The sequence below is a fragment of the Marmota flaviventris genome, chromosome 14, assembly GCF_047511675.1.
Source record: "Marmota flaviventris isolate mMarFla1 chromosome 14, mMarFla1.hap1, whole genome shotgun sequence".
Taxonomy (NCBI): domain Eukaryota; kingdom Metazoa; phylum Chordata; class Mammalia; order Rodentia; family Sciuridae; genus Marmota; species Marmota flaviventris.
The window spans coordinates 86,443,721-86,467,322 of NC_092511.1; the positions used below are offsets into that span (position 1 = coordinate 86,443,721).

Below are 23,602 nucleotides of genomic sequence, written 5' to 3' on the forward strand. Positions count from 1 at the left end.
ACTCTTTCAACTCAACCTCAAAAAGGCAAAGAGCTGTATTAAATCAAAGGCAAAGGACTCCACTGGGTATTTAATAGAAGAAGACTTACACACAGGCAATAAACACATGAAGAGATGCTCAGTGTGGTTAGTTTTTAGGTAAATACAAGTCAAAATCACAACGAGGAATTCCACTTCACACCCTCAAGAATGGCTAGGTTTTTTGGTTTTTCTTTTTAATATTTATTTTTTAGTTGTAGTTGCACACAATACCTTTATTTTATTTATTTATTTTTATGTGGTGCTGAGGATCGAACCCAGGTCCTCGCACATGCTAGGCGAGCGCTCTACCGCTGAGCCACAACCCCAGTCCCTAGGTTTTTATTTTTTATTATTATAATGAAAAATAATAAATGTTGATGAGGATTTAGGAAAATTAGAGCCCTTACATTTCCCTGGTAGGAACCCAAAATGTTTCTGCCACTGTGGAAAATAGTTTGACAATTCCTCAAAAATTTTCAGAGAGCTACCATAAGATGACCCCAAAATTCCTTTTGTACACACATAACCCAGAAGGACTGAAAACGGGGGCTAGAGCAAGGACCTGCACACGCGTGGTCACAGCAGCAATGTTCCAAGTAGCCACAGATGAGAACAGTCCACGTACCCACCAACAGGTGCATGGATAAGCAAATATGTGTAAATATATTATTAATCCATAAAAAGAAATGAAACGCTGATATATACTACAAGAAGAAGTGAACCTCCAAAACACTGCTAAGTGACCGAAGCTAGGTCATATGACTCTACTGACACGAAATATCTGGAATAGAATAGACACAGATAAAATTGTTCATTGCTGGGGCCCGAGGAGAGGGGAAATGGGGAGATCTTGCTTGATGGGCATGAGATTTTATTTTAGAAAGATGGAAATACTTTGTAGCTAGATAGATGTCATGCTTGTACAACGTTGGGGATGTACTACATTCCAATGAATTGTTTGTTCATTTCAAAATGGTTGATTTTATGTTATGTCACCTTTCCCTCAATAGACAAAACATAAGGTCAGTGCTACAGAATAAAGGTGATTGTGATCTGCATTCCCAGAGCGGCTTACCAAGCACATTTATGCAAATGGGCCTTGTTATAGTGGCTGCTAAAGTTAGGAGCAATGACTTGGTTCTGAATGACCAGTCATCTATCTCCTTTTCAACTAGTGTTTGGAAAATCAAAGTAAGAAAATTAATTGATATTTCTTTTTCTTTCAGGACTCTCAGCTTGTATCCTCTGGACACAATAATCCAAGTAAGAAAGTCTTCTCTTCCTAACTTTATACTCACAGGGAAAAGATGGGTTGGAGGGTGGAGAGGATGAGCTTGCAACAGACTGTTGGTTTAAAAGAAAGTCATCAGGAAACATATTCAAGTAGGAAACAGCCATTGGCTCAAGTACGTGTTGCCTAAATGAATGACCTTGAGTGACCTTGAGTGCTCACACTCAGTAGAAGGAAGACCAAACCATAAAATGCTGAATTTCAGAGTGATCATAGGAGATAGCATGCTTTATTAACAGTTAATTGGTCACTGGTACATATGGAGGTGGGGAAAAAAACTAAAAGGCAAATAGAGAGTTGACTAAATTAAAGAAAATGAACTGGAAAAAAAAAAACAATCCAAAGACCTCAAGGTAAAGACCTCAGAATCCATGAAGGAATGTCACCACTTGCCAGTTATGTATGCCATGTCCTCATTCAGAAATAGGCTGCGCTATTTAGGAAGGAAGTTACTCACTGAATTGGTGGCTAACAAAACATGTAGGCTTTGTCATCAAAGAAGAGAGCATCCTGTAAAGCACTGTTTTCATTCTCTTGTGGCAGTATTAATTGGTATTACAGTTGTCTGGGGGCATTAAAGATGCAGGAGCTACTCTGTTCCCGTCCTAAAAGCACCCTTGCAAAACCAGGGCTTTGTTAGTTTCTCCAGCTGCTTGTGAGCTGTGAGCGCCCTTTGCCAGTGATAGAGTTATGTTTGAAGACGAAGACCACTCGGAGCTAGTAGATGCCTATTTATGTTTGTGTGCATTAAGCTAACATGAAATGAAGAATATATGCTTCTTAAAAAAATTTTTTTAAATGTCTAATTTCACATTATTTAGAATGATTTTACTATGCAATTTAAAATAAAATTAAACATTTTTTTAAAAAAAGAATAGGAGAAGAAGAAGTGTTGGCAAGGACAGATGCTCAGATAAATGTGTTGGAAAGTTCCAAGGTTTTAATGCACAGGTAGAGGAAGGTCAGCAGAGGGGAACAACGTGCCCATAATGTGCAGGTTGGATCAATTACCCCAACCTCTGTCGGGCTTTGCTTGGGGCACAGGTTCCAGTGAGACGTTTTTCTAAGATAAATTTCTCAATGCTTAACAAGCTTCTATTTTAAGATTCTATAAACATCCCACAGAGTATTTAAGTATTAATATAGATGATGGGTGTCTGCACTTTCCAACGTCCAGGTGGCGGGTTGAGTTTAAGCGCTTCTCCCCTTCCCTTCGGAATCCCCACTGAAGAACCATAAAGCTGTAAAGGTGGACATCAATCCTCAACAGCACTGAGAACAGGGAAGATTGCCCTCTGCAAACCAGACATTTAGCCGAGTGTCTGGAAAACAGAAAGTAAATAGGACCCTACTGAAAAATAATCCTGAGCAAGGAAAGTCATGACCCAGGAAAAGAAAGAAAAAAGAGGAATAAGCCTTCGTGGTGAGGGACAGCCCTGGTGGCCCCGGGACAGGCTAGATTTCCTTGAAACCACAGTAGAATGGATGTGGGTGGCAGCTGCATGGGGACCCCTGGGCCATCTTTCCCCGCTTCAGTGATGCACCCCACCCTAGCTAATTCTCATACAGCACTTTCTGTCTCATTTCCTTGCAAAAGGCCCCAAAGAACAAAAAACAGTGATAAAAAAAAGACAAGTGACTAGAATTCCTACTTGGGAACAATATATAAGAACACATTCTAAGACAATACCAGACCTTGAATATAGACATAGATAGTGGCGGAAGAGTCATTTCTTTTCTCAAGAGGGAAATCAACACAAGCTCATCATGCGCAAAGCAAGCACGCCGTGCTTCTAAGTGAAGAAGTGGGGAAGGCCCTGGGCTCCCAGCCTGGGCCTCTTTTCTCTTGCTTTCTAATCAACAAATGTGTAAGCCTGTTGTCTTACACATTTGCCCTAAATCATCCCTCCCTAGTGCAAGATGGTGTTAGAGAAACACTGTAGTCAGATAGGAAATTCACACCAGGTGCCTTTGTTTTTACTAACCTGTTATTTGAACATGAAAATATAGACTTGAGCTCCAGGTAGAAGGAGTGACCCCAGAGGAAGTCTAGCTAGCACAAGGAGAAGAAAACAGTTCCAGCTATACTTATAGTCTTCAGAAAGACTGAGATTATTCATATTAAGTAGAAAGAACAAAGAGACTGTCATGCAAAAAGTCATTACTGAATAAATGAGCCCTTGAGAATTCAAAATGTGACCAACAAAAATTAAAAAAAGAAAAAGAAAAAGAAAAGAAAAGGGTAGTAGTAGCTCTAATCTGGGATCCAGAATATAAAGTTGAAAGCTCTTTTCTGAAACACAGGTGGGAACTATGGAAAGGGGTTAAGGTACCCAGAAGGTTAAAATCCAGCTATTAGGGATCATAGAAAAGGAAGGGGACAAAAGCATTAGAAATCAGTAGTTTCCCCTGGGAAAGAGCAATTTGTGACCAAAAACACTTTGCATGAGAGGAAATGAGAGAGACCGAAATTAGATTCCTCACTCAGACATTGGGGTTTTCAGACACCGAATGCAGATGTTTGGATTATCAAGCCTAGAATACGAAATAAGAGCCTTAGCTTAATTTTGAGAAATATAAGAGAAGATTAGAAATATGATAAACAGCAAGACTCGAAGAAGTGCCAGCAGCCCGCATTTCTAGAAATGAAAAAGTAATAATGGAAATTAAAATTTCCACGGGCAGGTCTAACAGCACATCAGAGAGAGAGAATGACAGAATGGAAATGTAAATTAAAAAAAAAAAATTTATATATATATATATATATATATATATATATATATATATATATATATATATATATCCTAGAATACAGCCTAGAGAGACAGGTATGGAAAACAAGACATGGAAGTTGAGCAACAGGAAGGATGAAGTGGTAAAATCTAATGTCTAACTAGGATTCCAGAAAGGGAGGGGGAAAGCAGCAGGAATAAAATTTTCCAGAATTGAAAGACACTAGCCCACAGTTTCATGAAATGCAGTGACTATTAAGCAGGATGAATAAAAAGAAATCCATGTGGACCCATTTTTGCAAAACACATAAAAAAGGGGGAGGAAAACTTAAAATACCTTTTAGTATCTTTTTTTAAAAAAAGCAACGGTGAACTTATAACTTCACTCAATTGAGAGGAAATAATTACCAAACTAAATTCTGTATATTACAAACAATAACAAATAATAATATAGAATGACGTTTCCAGACAAACAAAAACAGGGAAAGTGTAGACCCTACAAAAAAAGGAATGCTAAAAGAATGTGCTTCATTCAGAAGAAATGGGAGCTTCAAGGGTTCTACAGTACAGAAAGGAAACATGGAGAAAGTGTGGACAATACTGTATACAACAACATCTTGTGAAATAGTAAAAGTATGATTTACACAAGCACAATGGCATAGAATAGAGGAAAATTGGGAATTAAAATCTCTCTGAGTTCCTATAATTATTTGGGAGAAGAATAAAAATGTTCACTTTGGGCCGGACATGGTGGTGCACACCTGTACTCCCATTGGCTCTGGAGGCTGAGACAGGAGGATCCTGAGTTCAAAGCCAGACTCAGCAAAAGCAAGGTGCTAAACAACTCAGTGAGACTCTGACGCTAAATAAAATACAAGATAGAGCTGGGGATGTGGCTCAGTGGTCGAGTGCCCCTGAGTTCAATCTCCAGTACCCGCCCCCAAAAATGTTAACTTTGAACTTTGATAAATTCAGTGAACACCATGAACTCTAAGAAAGGGTATTTCACCTACCAACAAAATAAGAAAAACAACTCAAAAACCGAGATAAAAGTGGAATATGAAAACGTTACCAGTTTATCTCAAAGAAATAAAGACTAGAAAAAGATCAGAGTGTGTGGAAAGATATATTGGTATAAATAAAATAAAACCGGTAATCTGAACAAATAGATTAGATGCTATGATTTAATGACAGATGTTGTCCAAATGAATTAAAATAAAACTCCAGCTCTATGCTGTTTATAATGACACATTGAAGATTGAAGATTCAGAAAATTTAGGAGAAAAAAACAAAGGATGATTAGGAATGAAAACAGAGGTTTAGAAATAAAGAAGTACTTCAGATATTAGTGAACATTTGCAATTAAAAGGTAACATAAACACCTAGTGTTAAAACTGGGGAATGAAAGTAAATCAGAGAGAAATTTATAGCCTAAAATGCTTATACCAGAATACTTGGTATGGAATCATTTGTTATCTACAGAAAGAGAAGGGAAATTAACACCCACCCAACACCATGTGCAAAAACCAATCCAGGTATTTTTAAAAGACCAGCAAAACTATACACTTTCCAAAGAAAGTATAAAACATTCTTCCAGCCAGACGTAGTGGCACACATCCATAATCCCACTGGCTCAAGAGGCTGAGGCAGGAGAATAGCAAGTTCAAAGTCAGGGGGGTAGTATGGCTCAGTGGTAAGGTGCTCCTAGTTTCAATACCCAGGACAAAAATTTTTTTAAAAAAGAACATTTTTCTGATTCATTTCTTAAATAAAATATGCCAAAAAAGTCAAAGGATAAATATAAATACATTGAAATTAAAAACTTACAGTTCATCCAAAGATACCAGAAAAAAAAATAAAATAAAAAGCTAACACTGGGAACCCTGGGAATAGTTATTTTATTTTGTGTTTGTGATTTGTATTTATTATGATACAAATTTATTATTTGTATTGAAACAATAAAATGCTTCTATGAATGAAAAAATACTAAAAAATGTTTTTTTTTAAATAAGTGACACAAAAGAACAGGTACAGAATATGTATCTCATTAAAACTCAGAGACAGGCAAACACCCTAATGAAATTTCATTCTATGTTATTGTTAGAAAAAAGTATTTGGCTATCACTAGTGTGTATGTGTGTGGATGTGTCTTAACAGAACATGTGTAGTGTGATTCCATGTATAATAGAAGTGATTCCAAGTGTAATAGAAGATTAAAGATTAGAAACAGCAATAACCAGACACTGCACACAGGGGTTTTGAAAGCTGTGCAGAAAAGGTAGGTAATGATTGACACAAGAGTTCCAGTTGGCAGGGGCCGGGCCAGGATGCAGTTTTTGTGTTTGTTTGTTTTTTGGTTTTTGGTACCAGGGATTGAACCTAGGGGTGCTCTACCACTGAGCCCCATCCCCAGCCCTTTTTATTTTTTACTTTGAGACAGGGTCTCACTGAGTTGCTTAGTACCTTGCATTGGCTGAGGCTGGCTTTGAACTTGTGATCCTCCTGCCTCTGCTTCCCGAGCCACTGGGATTAAAGGTGTGGGCCACCCCACCTGGCTGGGTTACTTTTTGATGATGTTTTGTTTCCTGGACTAGAAGGTATAGTCACAGTTGACTCATTTTAATTTTTTTAAACTGTCTATATACATTTCAGGCACAGGTACATTTCACACACAGTCTTTTAGGACAGGCTTAGCCCTTACTTGAGACAGACCACAGTGGTGTGAGAGAAGGTAAGAATGAGAATCCATTGGACATGAAAACTGGGTGTCCTTGCCTCCATTCCCCCTCTGTGGCATTTCCTTCTACAGATCCACTTGTGCCACTTTGTCCCTTAGTAGCTACTGTTTATATTATGATACGGTAAATTTGGGTCATTGGTTTATAGTTTCTATCATTGACCTATAGGCAAGTCCAGAAACTAAATGATTAACTCAATTAATATTAATGAGGATGCCTCATTAATAATTACTGAACATAATATGAATATTTTAAACCTTTGCAATGGTAAAAGTAAAAGTGTAGCTGTTTCAAGTTGAGAGAGAGAAAAAAAGAAAGGAAACTTGAGGAAAGAATAAAGAAATGAGTTTTCTTACTTTGTGTCAAAGCAACAGAAAAGATGCTATCCCAAGTTGATGAATCAAGTCAATGAAGATTCAATGTATTTAAAGTTACAAATACATAATATAGATGCTAAAAGTAATAATAGAATTAGTAAAATTTTAGGGGCAGGGACAGTATATTAAATATCTCATGTTTTTCATATCAGAAATTATTAGGTACTGTATAAAGTTGTTGTATTTAGAAAAAAAGATGGTAGTCTGTTACTTAGAGTAGAAGGGCTAATAGAATTGGAGACAAAATCAAGAGGAGTCATTACCTTTTCCCCACTGTTCATATTTTTTTCCAACAAAAGTATGGATTACTTTTAATAGAATGATAAAGAAAAGTTGTACCTAGGCAGATCCTCCTCTGTGGTATACTTAGCATACTGCATGTCTATTTTTCGATTCCATTTTCAGACCTCATCTCTGGTCCACATTGTATGACTGCTAATGGGCAACGTGATCTAAGTGATCAGAGGGCATGGATTACATATCAATTATCTTTAGGCTTACCAAGCGGAGTACCAGGTCTATACAACCTCAGCACATTTATTGAATTAGAAAGAGAGCTATTGTGATTTTTTTTCAGTGACCTATTGGAACCATCAAGCGGTTTCATTCCTCAGACTATATCCATCTCAGTAGCAAAGGAACCTTAACCCTCTTCTGCTTTTTCTTTTATTTGCCCTAGTGCTGGGGATGGAAACCAGCACCTGTGTATGCTAAGCACACACTCTACCCCTGAGCTACACCCCCAGGCCAGCCTCTTCTACTTGAGCCTGTGGTTCTATATTAGAAAACAATTGAAATACAGGCATCAGGGACCTGTATACATACACGTGTACATGTAGATACATTTGCATGTATCTATGGGGTCCCCCACAACATGGCCCATCTCCCCTTCCTCTCTGCATTGTATTTCCACATGCAAATGACCACACTGCCCCCTGCCAGCCCCTTATGCCCAACCTGTTAATGATCGATGCAGGCTCCCTTCCAAATAGACCAATGTGGTGGTATCCATCATGACAGCAGCTGATATAAACAGGATGACCCCAAACAGTCCCCTTTGGGGGCTGCAAGGAAACATCTCCTGAGCTCCCACCTAAAAAATTCTCACACTGAGCACCTCCAGCCATCTTCAGCATCATTTTCCTTGGGTGCCTGTGTTTCTCGATGGCTGATGGCTTTACACATTGCAGATTAACTTGAAAAATTGCATCACCTAAGATTTCAAGATGTTGAGTGGGGTTTTGCAACGTGTGTGTGTGTGTGTGTGTGTGTAGGACAAAAATAGTTAAAATCCCTCTTTTAATCCCAAGCTTACTTTTCCCAAAAAAAGTTTAATTCATTATCAGCCCTAAAGTGGCTCAGAGCACTCCCACTCGGGCTGTTTCTAAATGTCCCGTTTGGCCCCGTGGTATCCTTCCTGTTTGCCAAAACCTATTCTGTTTTCCCTGTTGCCACAACGTAAGTGCTGCTAAGAGCAGAGATAATCAGCTGCAGCTTTGTCCCTGTGCTGAGACCAGCCCATGACTCCTGCAGTCCCCGATCCAATGTGCAGTCCAGCCTGCAGCACCTCCACCTGTGGGGTTATGTGGCAACAGTATGGGTCAAGGTAAAACGTGTTTCTTCAAACATCCAAGCAAGGCCTGCGTGGGTATTATTGTTTCCCTGTTTTCTGACATAAATCGTTTGGAAATGTTTACTCTCGCCTGCTGCTTTACATTCTTTATTATAATGGTGCAAGATATGACCGCTGGCAGCGGGGCCCTGGGGAACAGAACCAGTTTCTTCAGATTAAAGGGGAAGGAAGAAGGATGAATCTATGTTTTTGAGGAAAAATAGCACCTTCATTTAGATTTTTCCTACCTAATGTAGATGTTATGACTCTCTATTTTGGGGTTATGGCAGGAACAATGGTTGCTTAGGGGAAAAATGATTCTGGAAAGTACCAGACTAGGATATTTTCCAGCACAGAAGCCAGTTGACTGGGCCTTACATATCCCCTAAAGGAGCACATCACAGCTCTGCCTGAAAGGCCAAAGACAGTATCAAAGTAGGAGTGTTCAAGCAAGTTTATTAATTTGTTGCCTTTGCTTTATGTCAAGGTGAAATACATAAGTATTCATGTGGTTTCATATGCATTAGGGTCCTGGCTAGTCTAACAGGGTGTTATATGAATTAGGGCTCTGACTACTCCATGTTTATTATCATCATAGATTTGGTAGATTTATTTGGTTTTTTTCCCTGGACGACTGGATTTGGACCTAGTGACTGTCCCTTGTGGGTGCCCTGGCACCATCTAGAGAGACACAGTGAAAATCACATCTGAGACAGATGTATGAGCTCTATGTAATGCGTCTTCCTTTCCTCCCAACTGCTTGCTGTCCTATAAGAAAAAGAGAAGAAAATGTGAAGATTGATTCAGAGCCATTTGGGCAACATCCCCGGGCTCCATGAAGTGATTTGAGGGGTCATTCCTAAGAGGAGGTGACCACCTGCTAAGGTCAATAGATGACACACGGAGCTTGGTACCTGCATAGGTCTGAGGGCCTGCATGGTAGAATGAGGGATCCTAGGAGATGTCCAGGCTGACCTGAGAGAGCACAGCAAGGCCAAGTGGCCACCCGCAGGCCCTTTCTGCAACTTGCAAGTCTCTGGGTTCATTCAGCCATGGGCGCTGCAGAGCCATCAGCAGCTACAAGCAACTTACTCTTAGGCACAAAGGACCCTTCTTCCCACCCCAACCTCAAGGACATCCATAGAAGCTCTTTACAATGTGAAGACGCATATTTCAAACCACCCATTGGGCCAGGATTGTGAATTACATTAGGCCTGTTGCATCTGACTTTAAAACTACGAAGAGTGAACTAGTCCCAGGATCCCCTAACTAAAAACCGTCAAGTCCCCAATGGCCACGTCCCTCAGAAACCTTTCTTTCTCCATCCTCTCAGATGAGCAGGAAGGATTTCTGGTTTACATCTTATCTGGCTCTAACTTGGGAGCCCCACAACCTGCTGCCAGGACTGTAATTCTCCATGGGGTATAATTATTGGGGGTCTCGTGACTGCAACCTCAGTGTTCTGTGAAGTTCTCTTATCCAGGTTCTGTTTCAGCCAGACCCCATTTGGCTTATGTTAGCAGGAGGGATCAAAGTTCAAAGTGCCTTGGAAGTCGAATGCTAATGGGTTTATTTTCTTTAAATTTTCTGTAAAATGAAGTGGAAAGAAACCGATTCCATCTGTAAGATATTCATCTCTTGGCAAGGTCTCTAGCCTGCACCTCTGGTTGTTTGCAAATAGCTCCTTAGTACCTACCCACAGATTGGTGCCTGGGCAATTGCATTGCAAAGACGAAATTATTTTGCGGATCCAGCTCTCAGACAATAAAAAATGTTTTAAAGGCCTCCTGCTGCACATTTTCAAAGATTGTTAATAGGACCATAGAAATATTTAGTCTCTCTTAAATCTTAAGACTGCACGACTCACATGTCGTTTTTTTTTTCCCCTACTTCCTTTTTAAGAGAAAGGTGATGCTGAGCCAGAGAGTCCAGACAATGGCACTTCGAATACATCGTAAGTCTCTTTTTTGTTTCTGTCCTAGATGACTGTCCTTTAATTTGCCTTATAAATGGAACAGTGCAAGTACCTCGTAATAGTGGTGACCAGGACGCAGGGGTGGTTCTCTTTTCTCATGATAATGTCTCTTAAAATGATTTTGGGTACAGATGCATTTTGAGGTCTTAATACTTTAGCATCGTAAGAGGAAACGCAAATGCTCCTCTTTATGAAGCAGAAATCTAATGAGATCGAGGCTGTGCACAGGGAGAAAGGGAGGTGAACCCTTTAGAATTTGGTGAGAAGACTTGAAGAAGCTCTCACATATACTGGCTTTCTGCCCCACTCACCTGTGAAGATTTCATGTCATTTTAAAAGCCTGCCATCTGCAATCTCACCTCTGGATCATGGGGAGTGGGGAGGATTACAATTATAGTTCTCTCTGGAACCGCAACAGTTGGTTATGTTCTTAAGTTAACAGAGCAGTTTTTAAAATATAAGAAAGGGCACTTCTAAAACATGTGTTCCTCTATTTTATCTTTTTACTATCAATATTCATGGAACCCAAATATGTTTTTGATGATTCATTGGATGCCAAGTTGATACACCAACATTTAAATAAAATAACTCACAAGCTAACAAATGACTTTGTTTTAGCTCCGCAGGAATTGGCAACAGGTTTGCTTCTAATGAGTCTTCACTTTTGAGGAATGAAGTGCGTCTTGTTATTATAAAGCAGGCTTTGTGAATGAATCTGTGGATCAGTGCTCTTATTGCTAAGCTTTTAAAGTGCTATTCATTAGCAGTCACAGTTGGTGGTATCTCACGGAGTGTCTTGCCTTGACCAATACCTGTTTCTTTGCTTTGCACAGGGTGGTTATATATTTCATAATGGATACAATTTCATGTTTGTTATTTTCCTAAAATTTACAAACCATTCCATTGTTGTGGTTTCTGATGTGCTCATGAATGTAATTGGCCTTAAATGGTTAAAATAATGCTGATTTTTAATTTTTTTCTGCTGCCGCCAAAAAAAGGGGGGGTGGGGAATGGGGGAAAGGGTTTTAATGCCATCTGGAGGCATTCTAGAGAACTGAAAAGAGAGGAATTACTGAAAAACTTAGTTTTTTGAGTAACACTTAGACAGGATAAGAATATACAATTAGAATGTAAGCTATTTGGGAGTGAGTTACATTTTTATAAATTGTTGAATAAGAGCATTAGTTATTACAGAAACAGCAATTTTCCTAATTCTCAGCAACAAAATTATCTTACAGACAAAGGAACAGAAAAAATATGTTGGAAAGCTGCTAGAGAACTACATTTAATTTTACATGGTTTAAAGCCACCTTCGGTAGACACCAATTTTGTTAATGTAGTTTGGTGGGTAGTTAAAGTTCTCTTTCCCTTGTGTGTTTCTGAAGTGTTCATTCTCTAAAAGAATTTCTTTCCATTGCTCCAAACTTATTTCTTCTAACATGTATAAAAGTAGGTAAGTTGTCCGAGGAATCACTGTTAAATTTTCTGGAGATGTAAAGTCTGGAACATCACCTCACGTGCCCCCCTCTGAGCCAAGTGGCTCCTTGGTCACCTGCCTCTCCTTCTGCCTCTTGAACCAGAAATGACGGAAATGAAATCTGGGGTGGCAGGGATCTCTCTCAGAAGTGGGGAATTCTGAACTTGGGATCTGTCAGAACCCTCTCACAGGGGCTCTGTTCTTAGGCAGGAAGAGCAGCTGTTCTGAATGTGTAGGACTCAGGATGCCTGACTTGCAGGTGACAGGGATGTTCTCACACACTGCACCCCATTGAACTTTTAGGGAAGGCACAGTAATAGAATCTGAGGATCGGAAGAGTTATTCCACTTCAAGGATAAATTAGGACATACACCTTCTGATTTTTACCCATTTACCATCCTGAGGGATACAGGGGTCTTAAGAGACAAAACTAAGCAAGAATCAGAATCAAGAACAATTACTGAGTCAGTCGCGGTGGCATGCACCTGTAATCCCAGTGACTCAGGAAGCTGAGGCAGGAAGATCTTGAGCTAAAGCCAGCCTCAGCGAAAAAAAAAAAGAGGCACGAATCAGCTCAGTGAGACCCTGTCTCTATTTTTTATTTTATTTTTATGTGGTGCTGAGGATTGAACCCAGTGCCTCACACATGCGAGGCAAGCACTCTGCCACTGAGCTATAGCCCCAGCCCAAAAGACCCTGTCTCTAAAGAAAATACAAAATAGGGCCGGGGATGAGGCTCAGTGGTGAGTGCCCCTGAGTTCAATCCCCGGTACCCACCCCTCCCCCCCCCAAAAAAAAGAACAAATACTGAGATGAGATCATACTTAGGTAGTAAGTGTAAGTGAACTCCTTTGCTAGGGCCACCATAACAAAATACACCAATCCAGGTGGCTATGTGACAGTTTATTTTGTCGTGGTTCTGGTGTTGGTTCCTTCAGAGAGCTGTAAAGGAAGAATGTGCTTCTGCCCTTGGTCCTTGGCTTATACACATCATCTTCTCTCTGGCCATGTCTGTCTCTGTGTCCTTCTTCATGAGAACACAGCCATATGGGATCAGGCCCCCATCCTAATGATCTCATTTTAACCTAACTACCTCTATGAGGCCCTAATCCCAAATAAGATCACACTTTAAGGTTCTAGAGGCTAGGACTTCAAATATATGAATGGGGGAGGGATGACAGGGAGTGGGGATGATTCCTCCCATATCCTTAAAGGTCAGAGCAATCAGAGGCTGCAGCCAGGTAAACAGAACAAGGAGTGTGTAGATCTCAGAAGATGGAACAGGGAAAGAGAGCCTGAGCAACAGAGCATCCATTAAGGGGGCTGAAAGGGTGAAACAGAGCAAAGGAAATTGGACATAACAAACACAGGCACTAGGATAGGCACCTGACTCAAACTGCGTGGGCAAATTATAGTCCAGGACCCCTCATAGACATTGTTGCATAAATTCGTAGCACATCTATCCCCACAATTTACAAAAAGGATATAATTCATGATGACTAAGTAGGATTTATTACTAGAGTGCATGGTTGGTTTATTATTAGGAAATCAATCAGTGTAATGTGCCGTACTAATAGAATAAAGGAGAAGAAATCTAAATAGATACCAAAAAAAATCATTTGACAAAATGTAGCACCCACAAATGAATGTAAAAGAAAAATTTTAAAACTTTCAGCAAATTAAGACTGGAAGGGATGGACATCTATAAAAGAAGAAAAGAAAAACCTACTGCTTTTATCATAGTCAGAGGTAAAACTCTAAGTTTTACCTCTTCTAAGGTCAAGAATTTATCGGTATTGACTCCTATTGCTATCTCTATTCAACATTTTTTCTTGAAATCATAGTCAGTGCCATAAGACAAGAAAAGGAAATAATATACACAAAGAATTGAGAGAGATGATTGCTAGAGAAAGTCCTAAGGCTCTAATAAAGAGCTGTTTGAACCAATAATTTATCAAGGTGAATATCCAGAAATCAATTGTGTGCCAATTTATTAGGAATAAACAATTAGAAAATGAAATTTAAAAAGTAACTCCATTTACCATGACATAAAAATATAAAATGCTAATAAATTTAGCAAAAGACATATAAGACTAAAAACTTTAGAAACTACAACACATTGATGAGAGCAATTTAAGACCTAACCAGATGGAGAGAAGTTCGGGAACTGGAAAACTTGACAATATTGGTATCTCAGTTTCTCTTTTACTGATCTGTGGATTCAGCACAATCTCCATCAAAAGACCAGTAGGACATTTTTGTAGAAAATAGTTTTACAGGTTGATTCTAAAATTTTTATAGAAAAGCAAAGGACTTAGGTAGCCAAACAATCTGGAAGAAGAACAAGATGGCAACCTTCCAGTCCCTGATTTTAAGACTGATTATAAAACTGATGTAAATTTAAGATATAAGGGCAGACAAATCAATGGAATGAAACAATCTAGGAACAGACCACACACACACACACGGTCAGTTGATTTTCCACAAGACACAGAAGCAGTTGAATGTGGAAAGCCAAGTCTTTCAACCAAAGTTGCAGGAACAGCTACTAACGGGAAAGGGAATTTCATGTGCCCACAGCTGAGAAGGAAGAGAGACCTCAGTATAGAAGGTACAGCCATGAAGCACCTGCCAAAAACACAGGATGGTCTCTTCACAGCCTGGATGGGACAAAAATCTCTTATGGGGGGTCACAAACAAGAAGATCTTAATTGGACTTCCTCAAAATGAAAAGCATCTGCTCATAGAAATGAAAGGTCAGCTACAAGCTGAGAGAAGGAATTTGCAATACATATGTCAGACAAGTAATCAGTATATATTTAAGGAACTCTGACAACAACAAAATGATAAGGAAACAAGTATTTTATTTTACTTTTTTAGGAAATGAGTATTTTAAATGGGCAAAAGCTTCTTTGACTTCTGTCAAGTCAAAGGCCAAAGTATATAAAAAGGATAGAAACATTCACATGACAGCTTTTCTACCTAATAATGTAATAATAATGAATCTGCGTTGAACACTTACCTTGCCAAGGTGCAAATCTTAGCACTTGACACGTCTCGTCTCTGCTAACTCTGACAACAACCCAGTAATACTCCCCATTCTCCAGGCAAAGGGGATAACTCATATCCCTGCGTTTATGTGGCTTCAAGTGCCAAAGCAGGATTTGAACCCAAGATCCAGACCCTGGAAGCTGAGCTCTTCACCATGGCTCCATGTGGCCGATTCTGCAAACCCTATTGTCTCTGGAGACAATAACCATCCCAGGAAGAGCAAGTCATTACCATAGGCCCATAGCCTACTAGATTGTCACTGTTATAGAAAAATTCTAAAAATAATGACCAATTGGAGATTTCTAACATTCTGGGAAGACCACAGTTTGGCAGGAACGCTGTGTCTGCTTCATCCCGATTTGTCCACCACTGAAGGATCTTCTGTCAAGTCAAAGGCCAAAAGTACAGGCTTGTGGACAAATCCCAAGAGTAAGTACCCCTCTTTATTCAGTAGATGGCCCTCAACCAAATAAAGTTAACTGTAGCCTGAAAAAATACACAAAGATTTAAAATGACCTTCGTAAATCAGAGAAATTGGATTAAACACAAAGTCTTAAACTACTCAGGGGGGGCTGAGATTGTGGCTCAGCGGTAGAGTGCTCGCCTAGCATGGGTGGGACCCGGGTTCGATCCTCATCACCACATAAAAGGCATTGTGTTGTGTCCATCTACACCTAAAAACATAAATATTTAAAAAAAAAATAATTACTCAGGGGAAAAAAAATACATATGAGGCAGAAGGAAAATGGCTCATCCAGATGTGGACCTTGTGCAGTAAAAGAATTGGGAATTACTATCAGCTCAGACTGAATTACAGTGACCCATGAAATGGGCCTTCTTCAAAAGTTAATATATGGAAAGTGCCCATTAACAAGTACGCTCTCCATAAGTTATTGTTACTGCTATTATAATAGTATTTATGACTTATGAAAACTGGAAAATTAGAATTTTAATCTTTTTTTTTTTTTAAAGTGGGGGGATGAGTTTTTAGAATGAGTTAAAGGTGGTAAAAACAGAAATGATGAGAACATTTTTAAAGGTCTTCTCGTGAAGCTGGGGCTGCAGAGAAGAAGGGTTGAGTTTAGTCTACTCTCCAGGGATGTCAGGCAGAACCAGCTGTCTTCCAGGATGTCAAAGGACCGGGCCATGACAAGAAGAGCACACCTGACCTCTACCCAGAGAGAAGAATGTGTGGAAGACATGGAGTCACCGATAGGAGGAGAACAGCGGGTCTGGACGATGCCCGAGGATCCAGACCTTGTAAATAACATGTGACTCTCTGAGTCCAGTATAAAGAGGATATGGTCAACGCGTTCATATCAAGGAAAAATGCCCACTTAAAATTTCTGCACTCATTGAAACACTATCTTAGACCATGTTAAATATGGAAGGAAAAAGAAAATCCAGAGAAACAGTTGTGCTCAACATATAAAGAAATCTATCATTCGTACATGTGCATTTAATAAGGTTCTACAAACTGATCAGATAATAGGGCCTCGAAGTTGAGAGATCAGAGTCTATTGGGAAATTGTTACCAAAAGATCTTTTTTTTTTTTCCTGAGAAACATGAAACCTTCTTGATATTTATTTTGGCAATGGAGATCTGGGTCTAACATGATGGATTGTGGCTGATCTTTTAGTGTATGAGGTGTCCGTCCTCAGAGGCCTCTTTCTGTGTCCGTTAAGTGATTTGCCAGGACCCTGTTGGCTAAGAAAATGAGAAACCCATCACACAGCCTCTGCCCGGGAAAGGCAGCCAGATCCTGTTTCTCTGCTCGTAGACATCAAGCATGAAAAATGAAATAGGAAAGGCTCCCCCGGGCTCGTGAGGCCACTCATCACGCCGATGCACAGATGGGACCAAGCCTGGCAATGGGGCACAGCTCACCCAGGGGATAAGAAGGGCCACCCTGCACAAAGCCAGGGGCGGCTTTGGGCCCCAGCACACTGCTGACGGAGAAGCCACAGTGGAGAGGGGGTTAGGCGTCACCATCATATTGGTAGTGCCCTGAGATTTAAACACAAGATTATGCCATCCCAGAACAAGCCTGTCAGCCTATGCTCTTGCACTAGCCAACATGCCTGTGGCCCCAGGGTCATAAAGGAATCTCCAGCAAAATTAGGGAGTCTGTCCCTCTGTCCCTTGTGGAGTTTCCCAGAGTTTCACTCTTTCTTCTTCTCTGGGGACCCAATCAAATGTGCCTCCCTTCAGGATGTCATCAAGGTCAGGGTTCCTCAGACTATTTGGGGGTAATTTAATTTTTTAATTTTAATTGTGGAAAAATACATGTAAGATGCACCCTTCTAACCATCTTTCGGTGACATTAAGTACACTCACGTGTTTTGGCTACCATCAACACAGTCTTTCCCCAGAACTCTTTTTCATCTTTCCAAACTGAAGCTCTCCACTAGGTGCCGTGGCACACACCTGTAATCCCTGCGGCTCAGGAGGCTGAGGCAGGAGGATGAAGAGGTCAAAGCCAGCCTCAGCAAAATCAAGGTGCTAAGCAACTCAGTGAGACCCTGTCTCTAAATAAAATACAAAAATAGGGCTGAGGATGTGGCTTAGTAGTAGAGTGCCCCTGAGTACAATCCCTAGTACCAAAAAAAAAAAAAAATTAACTCACTTCACCCAGCCCCTGGCGACCAGGGTTGAGTTACCCTGTATAGAATCATGGTTCATATTACCGTATTTACTAACTGCTGTGGGTAATCAGTTGACTGACATTTACAGACTGGTTCCACTTCCTTGCAATATAGTATTATCTTTCCTAAATCGTATCTGTTTGACCCGCTAGGCACCTCATGCCAGTAGACTTTTAAAGTGTTTCTCCTTTTTCTCTGACTTATTTCACTTAGCCCAATATCAAGGTTATTCATGTTGCACCCTGGGTAAGAATTTCCTCCCTTTTTTAAGGGTGAATAATATTTCTTTGTACGAATATAAAACAGACCCTGACTTACTCTGGTTCAGCTTGTGATTTTTTTAGACTTTGCAAAGGTATTCAGTTGAGACCATACTTGGAATTTTGAATGTGGATCTATCCCCTGGCTGACAGCATGCAGTCTGTTCCTCTCCTGATGCTGGGCAGCCCCAGGGAGCCAGGTCACAAGGGGGACCAGCAATGCTCTACAGAATGTGGTGGTGACAAGTTAGAGTCCGTGATAGCTTAGGGATGAGTGCATTTTCAACTCCTCCAACTGAGGATGAGTTGATCAGGCTCTAACCTCTTGGTAAGTCAGGAAGCCTTGCACACACCACATCAGGTTCATGTACTCCCACTCCCACCTCGTGCCTGCTGTGAATGATGCTGCTGTGAACACGGGTGTGCAAATATCTCTGCATCCTGCTTTTGATTCTGCTGGGTGTGAACCCATCTTAAGCATTTTTAATACGACCTAGAGTCACAGGTGCATTCTGCATTATGCCCCATGAGAGTGCCTGTGCTGAAACTAGCGCCGCATACACCACCCGCCGTCACTCCAGCACTTTCTCAGTTCACCTCTGTGAACCACACTTTGGTCAGCACCATGCAAAGCACCACAAATTTTACTACCTAGATGTTCTGTGCGGAAGGAGGAGGAAGCCGCATATTGGACGCTGCCATGATTCTGGCCCTATTTGTCAATGACCTCTGAGTCCTCCCAGTACCGTTGAAAGCAGAGTTTCTCTAACCTCACATACAGATGAGGAAACCAAGACTGAAAGAGATTCTCCAAAGATTAGAAGTCACCGTGTCGGTCCCCACTCAGGGCCTCCCTCTGGCCCCACTGCACGGCTCCCTGGGGTGCTCCCCTTGCAGAACCCAGGAACATGTTAGTGCACCTAGGAAGGCACTAACTGACCACTCAAAAAATTTGAGAGCCCATTCACAGGCTAAAGAAGTAGCTATTGGAGATCTGTGTCCTAGGATAAGGAAATTTTTCAGTGACCCCTAATGAGGCCACATATGTAGCTGAGTGTCACATTTGTGATTGAGATGGACACCATCTCCAGAAGGAAGTCTAGTCCCTTGGCAGTGAACTCTTTCAGTCCGCCGAGACATTAACTAATAAACCTTAGCTTCTCTGTATTCACTGTGGCTTTTGCTAACATTTTCCTGAGGTGTCACTCAGGCTGAGGAAGAGCGTGGTTCCCATCACCCGTATTTATTGACTGCAGTGGGTGATCAGTAAATGTGGCCTGACATTTACAGGCTGTTTCTGCTTCCTTGGATTATAGTATTATCTTTCCTAAAGCTTCTTTCTGCTCTTTTGTTGAAACCTCTTCCATCATTTAGAATATAGCACTAATTCAACCCAAAAGTATTGGCGTGAAGAAATGAGCAGCTGCCGAAGAATGCAAGGATGGTTAGATGACATTTGCTATGCGTTTTGTGCACCTTCTTGCAAAGACATCATCAGCCAGATCTCTTCTTTCTCTTCTAATTAAGATACAGGCCTCCAAAATGTGGAGCTTGTCTATTTGCAAACTTATCCCCCAGTTCATAGGTTCTCTTTGCACCCCGTGCCTCCGATGCTGGTCCCCTCTCAGGCAGCCTGGTACTGTAAGGATATTCCCATGACACAATATCTATTTGTACCGGGCACTCAGCGGGACTCGTTGTTTTACTTAATTCTGGCACCAAACTGGTGAGGCATATTATTTCATTATTGCATATTGTATTTCAGAAGAGAAAAATGGGATCTCAAAGGAGTAAATTGGCTCACAGAGGTTTCAAACTTGGCAGAGCCTCGAATCCGGCTGTTTGCCCAGCTCCAGAGCTGCCTGGAGGCGCTGCCTGAGGTCTGTGCCCCAGAGGACACGTGGAGTGGTAGAGGGTTTAAGGAAGAAATCCCATTTTTGAACAAAGGGCTAATATTTTCCTAACAGCCCTCCGTGTCTGCCTCTCTCCCTATTAACAAGAGCTGCATCCCACAGATCCTGTGAGGGCAGGGGGACCGCCTTCCAGGCACTCTCGCTCATGCTGCTTCTGCACAGTGACGGGGTCTTGGCAATTGCCGGGGCTGGAGGCTGGAATCCATCCCACAATGCACATAGCGGCAGAAGTGACCTGACAGCCTTCCCGCCTCTGCCCACCTGCTCACCTCCCAGGACCCTCAGTGTCGGCAGAGGGCATGTTAGCAAGCTGCGTTCCCGAGATCCACCAGGGCATGCAAGGTCCATGAGCCCCGGCCCCAAGGTCCTGCAACAGAGAATTCCACCGCCAGCTCTTCAGCTTCTTCAACAACTGAAGCATCCACAGGGACGGAAAATGCCGGGATGAGGGCAGGTGACCACACCTCCACACACACGCACTCACCTCTCCATGTCCAATAGGCCATTCCTGCTTTTAAAAATGAGGATTCTGGGGGATTTCAGGCACTTAGTTAGAGCAGGACAGGTGTTAGTCTATCATGATCAACAGGAAAGAAAATACTAGCTACTCTCTGGATGCCATGTGTGGACCAAACACCTGTGAACAGGTAGGACAGAATACTGGACAATAGACTAATGATATAACAATGACTCGAGGATGAGAAACATAGGACCACCCTATAGATGGTCAACTCTGAATTTTCACAACACTTCAAGAGATTGGATGACACTAGAGTCTCCCACTTGGTAGATAAAGAAACGGAGGCCGACCGAGCTCACACCCACAGGTAATATATGGCCCAGCCAGGACGTTACCACAGAGAGCCTAACTTGACAGTACCCTTTCTTGACACTGCCTCAGACTACACACAGCTGAACTATGTTAAAAATTTATTAACAAGAGAAGTTTGAAATGGCGAGATGGCAGGGTCTTTAGGTCATGTGTGGTTTGTCCCCCAAGGCTCATGTGTTGAGAGTTTGGCCCCCAATGGTGGATATGGGAGCTGAGGGGACCTTTAAGAGGTGGAGCCTAATGGGAGATCCTTAGGTCCGTGGGGGCGTGTCATTTGAAGGAAATGTTCTCCAGAGAGCAAATCCCTATAAAAGCCTGAACCTGACCCTTGACTCGCTGTGTAGAGTTCAGTTTTGTGACATGATCTCCCACTCCCATGTGCTCCTGCCATGTGCTAACTGTCCGGAGATCTTCACCAGAGCTGAGCTGATGCTGGCACCATCCCTTGAACCTCCCTCCTGGACTTTGAGCCAAATAAACTTCTATATAAGGTTACCCAGCCTCATATATTTCATCATAGTAACAGAAAACGACTAGAACAGCAGGAAATCCTGAAACGTGGAACTATTTCATTTGAAATTTTAACGTAAGAGTTTCACATTTGAGTCAGAGAAAGAGTATTATTCATTGCTTTTGGAGTTTCAATGCATGAATAAGCAGAGTGAAACATGAAAAATAGCCAATAGTTAGATGGAATTATTAACCATATAGTTTCACTTCTTAGAACAATATGACGCTGATTTTAACCCCAGAAGTTATATGCTCTAAAAACAAAGAGAAGATTTTTTGGACATGAGTAAATGCATAAAAGATTTTTTAATATATCGTCCATTTGACCACCAGAAAAAATCTTTTCTCCCACAAGCCCATTGAGACCTTTTCTGATGTGCATTTTATTTTTCTTCTTGACTATTTGGGCTATGTCATGTGACCCTCACTCCCAAATTTTACTGGGCATTTACTGTGTTTTGTACACTATTCTGAGCACTTTACTCATATTTTCACAGTTCTTGGGAGTAGTTATCTTCATTTTCAGATAAAAAATACATGCACAGATAGGGATCTGGGGATATAGCTCAGTTGATAGAGTGCTTGCCTCACATGCACAAGGCCCTGGGTTCAATCCCCAGCATCACACACACACATTAAAAAGAAAAAAAAGGAAAGAAAGAAAAGTAAGAAAGAAATATATACAAAGAGAGGTTAAGAAACTTGACCAGGATCACACAGCTAGTTTATGACAGAGCTAGGATTTGAACCGAGTTTGACTTTTTTGGCCCATGCTTTTAATCACATGTATATAGTTCCTCTTTTTTGTCTATTAAATTTCAAAACACTTCCAAAATACTGAATAATAATGTATCTCTAAATAAAAAAAACAGTATTTCCATCACCTCAGTGTTTACTTAGATGTTCAGAAACGCACTTGAAGTAGTAATTGATATAATTGATATCTGTATCTTCCCTTTAAATGTGTGAAGCATATCAGTATTTTTATCTTCTCTTTGAACATGTCCAAGAAGAGATCATTTTATTACATTCTGAAGTACATTTGGATCCTGTTGGATTTTGTTTCCTAATAATCACCAACACTAATGGTGCTAAATTGCCTCCAAGTGAAAACAGAGAGAGCAAAAGGTCTCTTTAAAAATACTAAATTTGATGTTCAAATTTTGAAGAAAAATAACCAATCCCAATTTAAGTACTCGCAGAGGTTGGTTTCTGCAGGAAGGTCCCATGATGCCCAGGGAGAGATTTTGCAAGCTGTGGTCTGGGGTGATGCTGATGTGACCCGAGACCCTAGGTGGACTCCTTCAACGTGAGGATGTGGACTGTTCTGGAAGCTTAGGATGCTGGATGGGTCATAAGTAAGCTCTTAAAGGGGTCCCCTGTAGAGAGAAGCAGAAAAGATTCAGAAGGATGGGAATGGAAATTTCTCTTCTTCCAGCAGTTGTAAATGGATGCCTTTGTTGTTTATTTAATCCCTTCTCTTCATCCTCCAAACCAGGGTTGCCAGATAAAACATAAGACGCCCAGTTCTCTTCAAATTTCGCATAAACAGGGAATAATTTTTTTTTAGTGTGAGTGTGTCCTCTGCAATATTTTGGACATACTTCGACTAACAAAATTATTTGCTGATTACCTGAAAGTCAGCTTTGTATGGGCTTCCTGTTATTTTCATTCACTAATTCTAATAACCTTACTGTACACCTCGGAGACCGTGGGTCCAAGTGGACTTCGGAGTGTTCACCAATAAAAAAACGAAAGGCAGGCAGAGAAGGGAGGGAAGGAAAGGGAGAGGAGAGAAAGGAACAGGAGGAGAAAAAAGTAGGAATGGATTCTGGCCAGCAGCCAAGTCAAATAACTCAATTTGCAAGAAAGAAATCCTAAAACTGAGGTCATAGGAGGGAAATGTCTATTTCACAGACTCTTTTAGCCTGAATATTGGCCCAAAAAAGAAAAAGGCGGACGTCCCATTCACATCTGAACACATCCAGCTCATCCAGGAATGGAAAGATTTGGAATGTGAAGATTCTTAGCTTTGGAACTTCTTTGGAATACCATGATTGTTTATTAATGGCAAGAAGGACTGTTTTTTCTTTTTTCAGTGAGATGTTTTGGTAATTGGATAGCAAAGAAAGCCACCTAACTTCAGTTTGTTACCAAGACGCCTTTG

At 40.9% G+C, this 23,602-nt stretch overlaps 1 protein-coding gene across 1 annotated transcript in view; it reads left to right on the top strand.

Annotated features, from left to right (window-relative positions):
- Window positions 1–23,602, top strand: part of Aff3 (ALF transcription elongation factor 3) — a 577,149-nt gene that overhangs the window by 398,430 nt on the left and 155,117 nt on the right. The window contains exons 9-10 of the mRNA XM_027950674.2: window positions 1,248–1,284; window positions 10,674–10,725. Coding sequence (XP_027806475.2) covers window positions 1,248–1,284; window positions 10,674–10,725 — 89 coding nt within the window. The remainder of the gene's footprint in view (window positions 1–1,247; window positions 1,285–10,673; window positions 10,726–23,602) is intronic.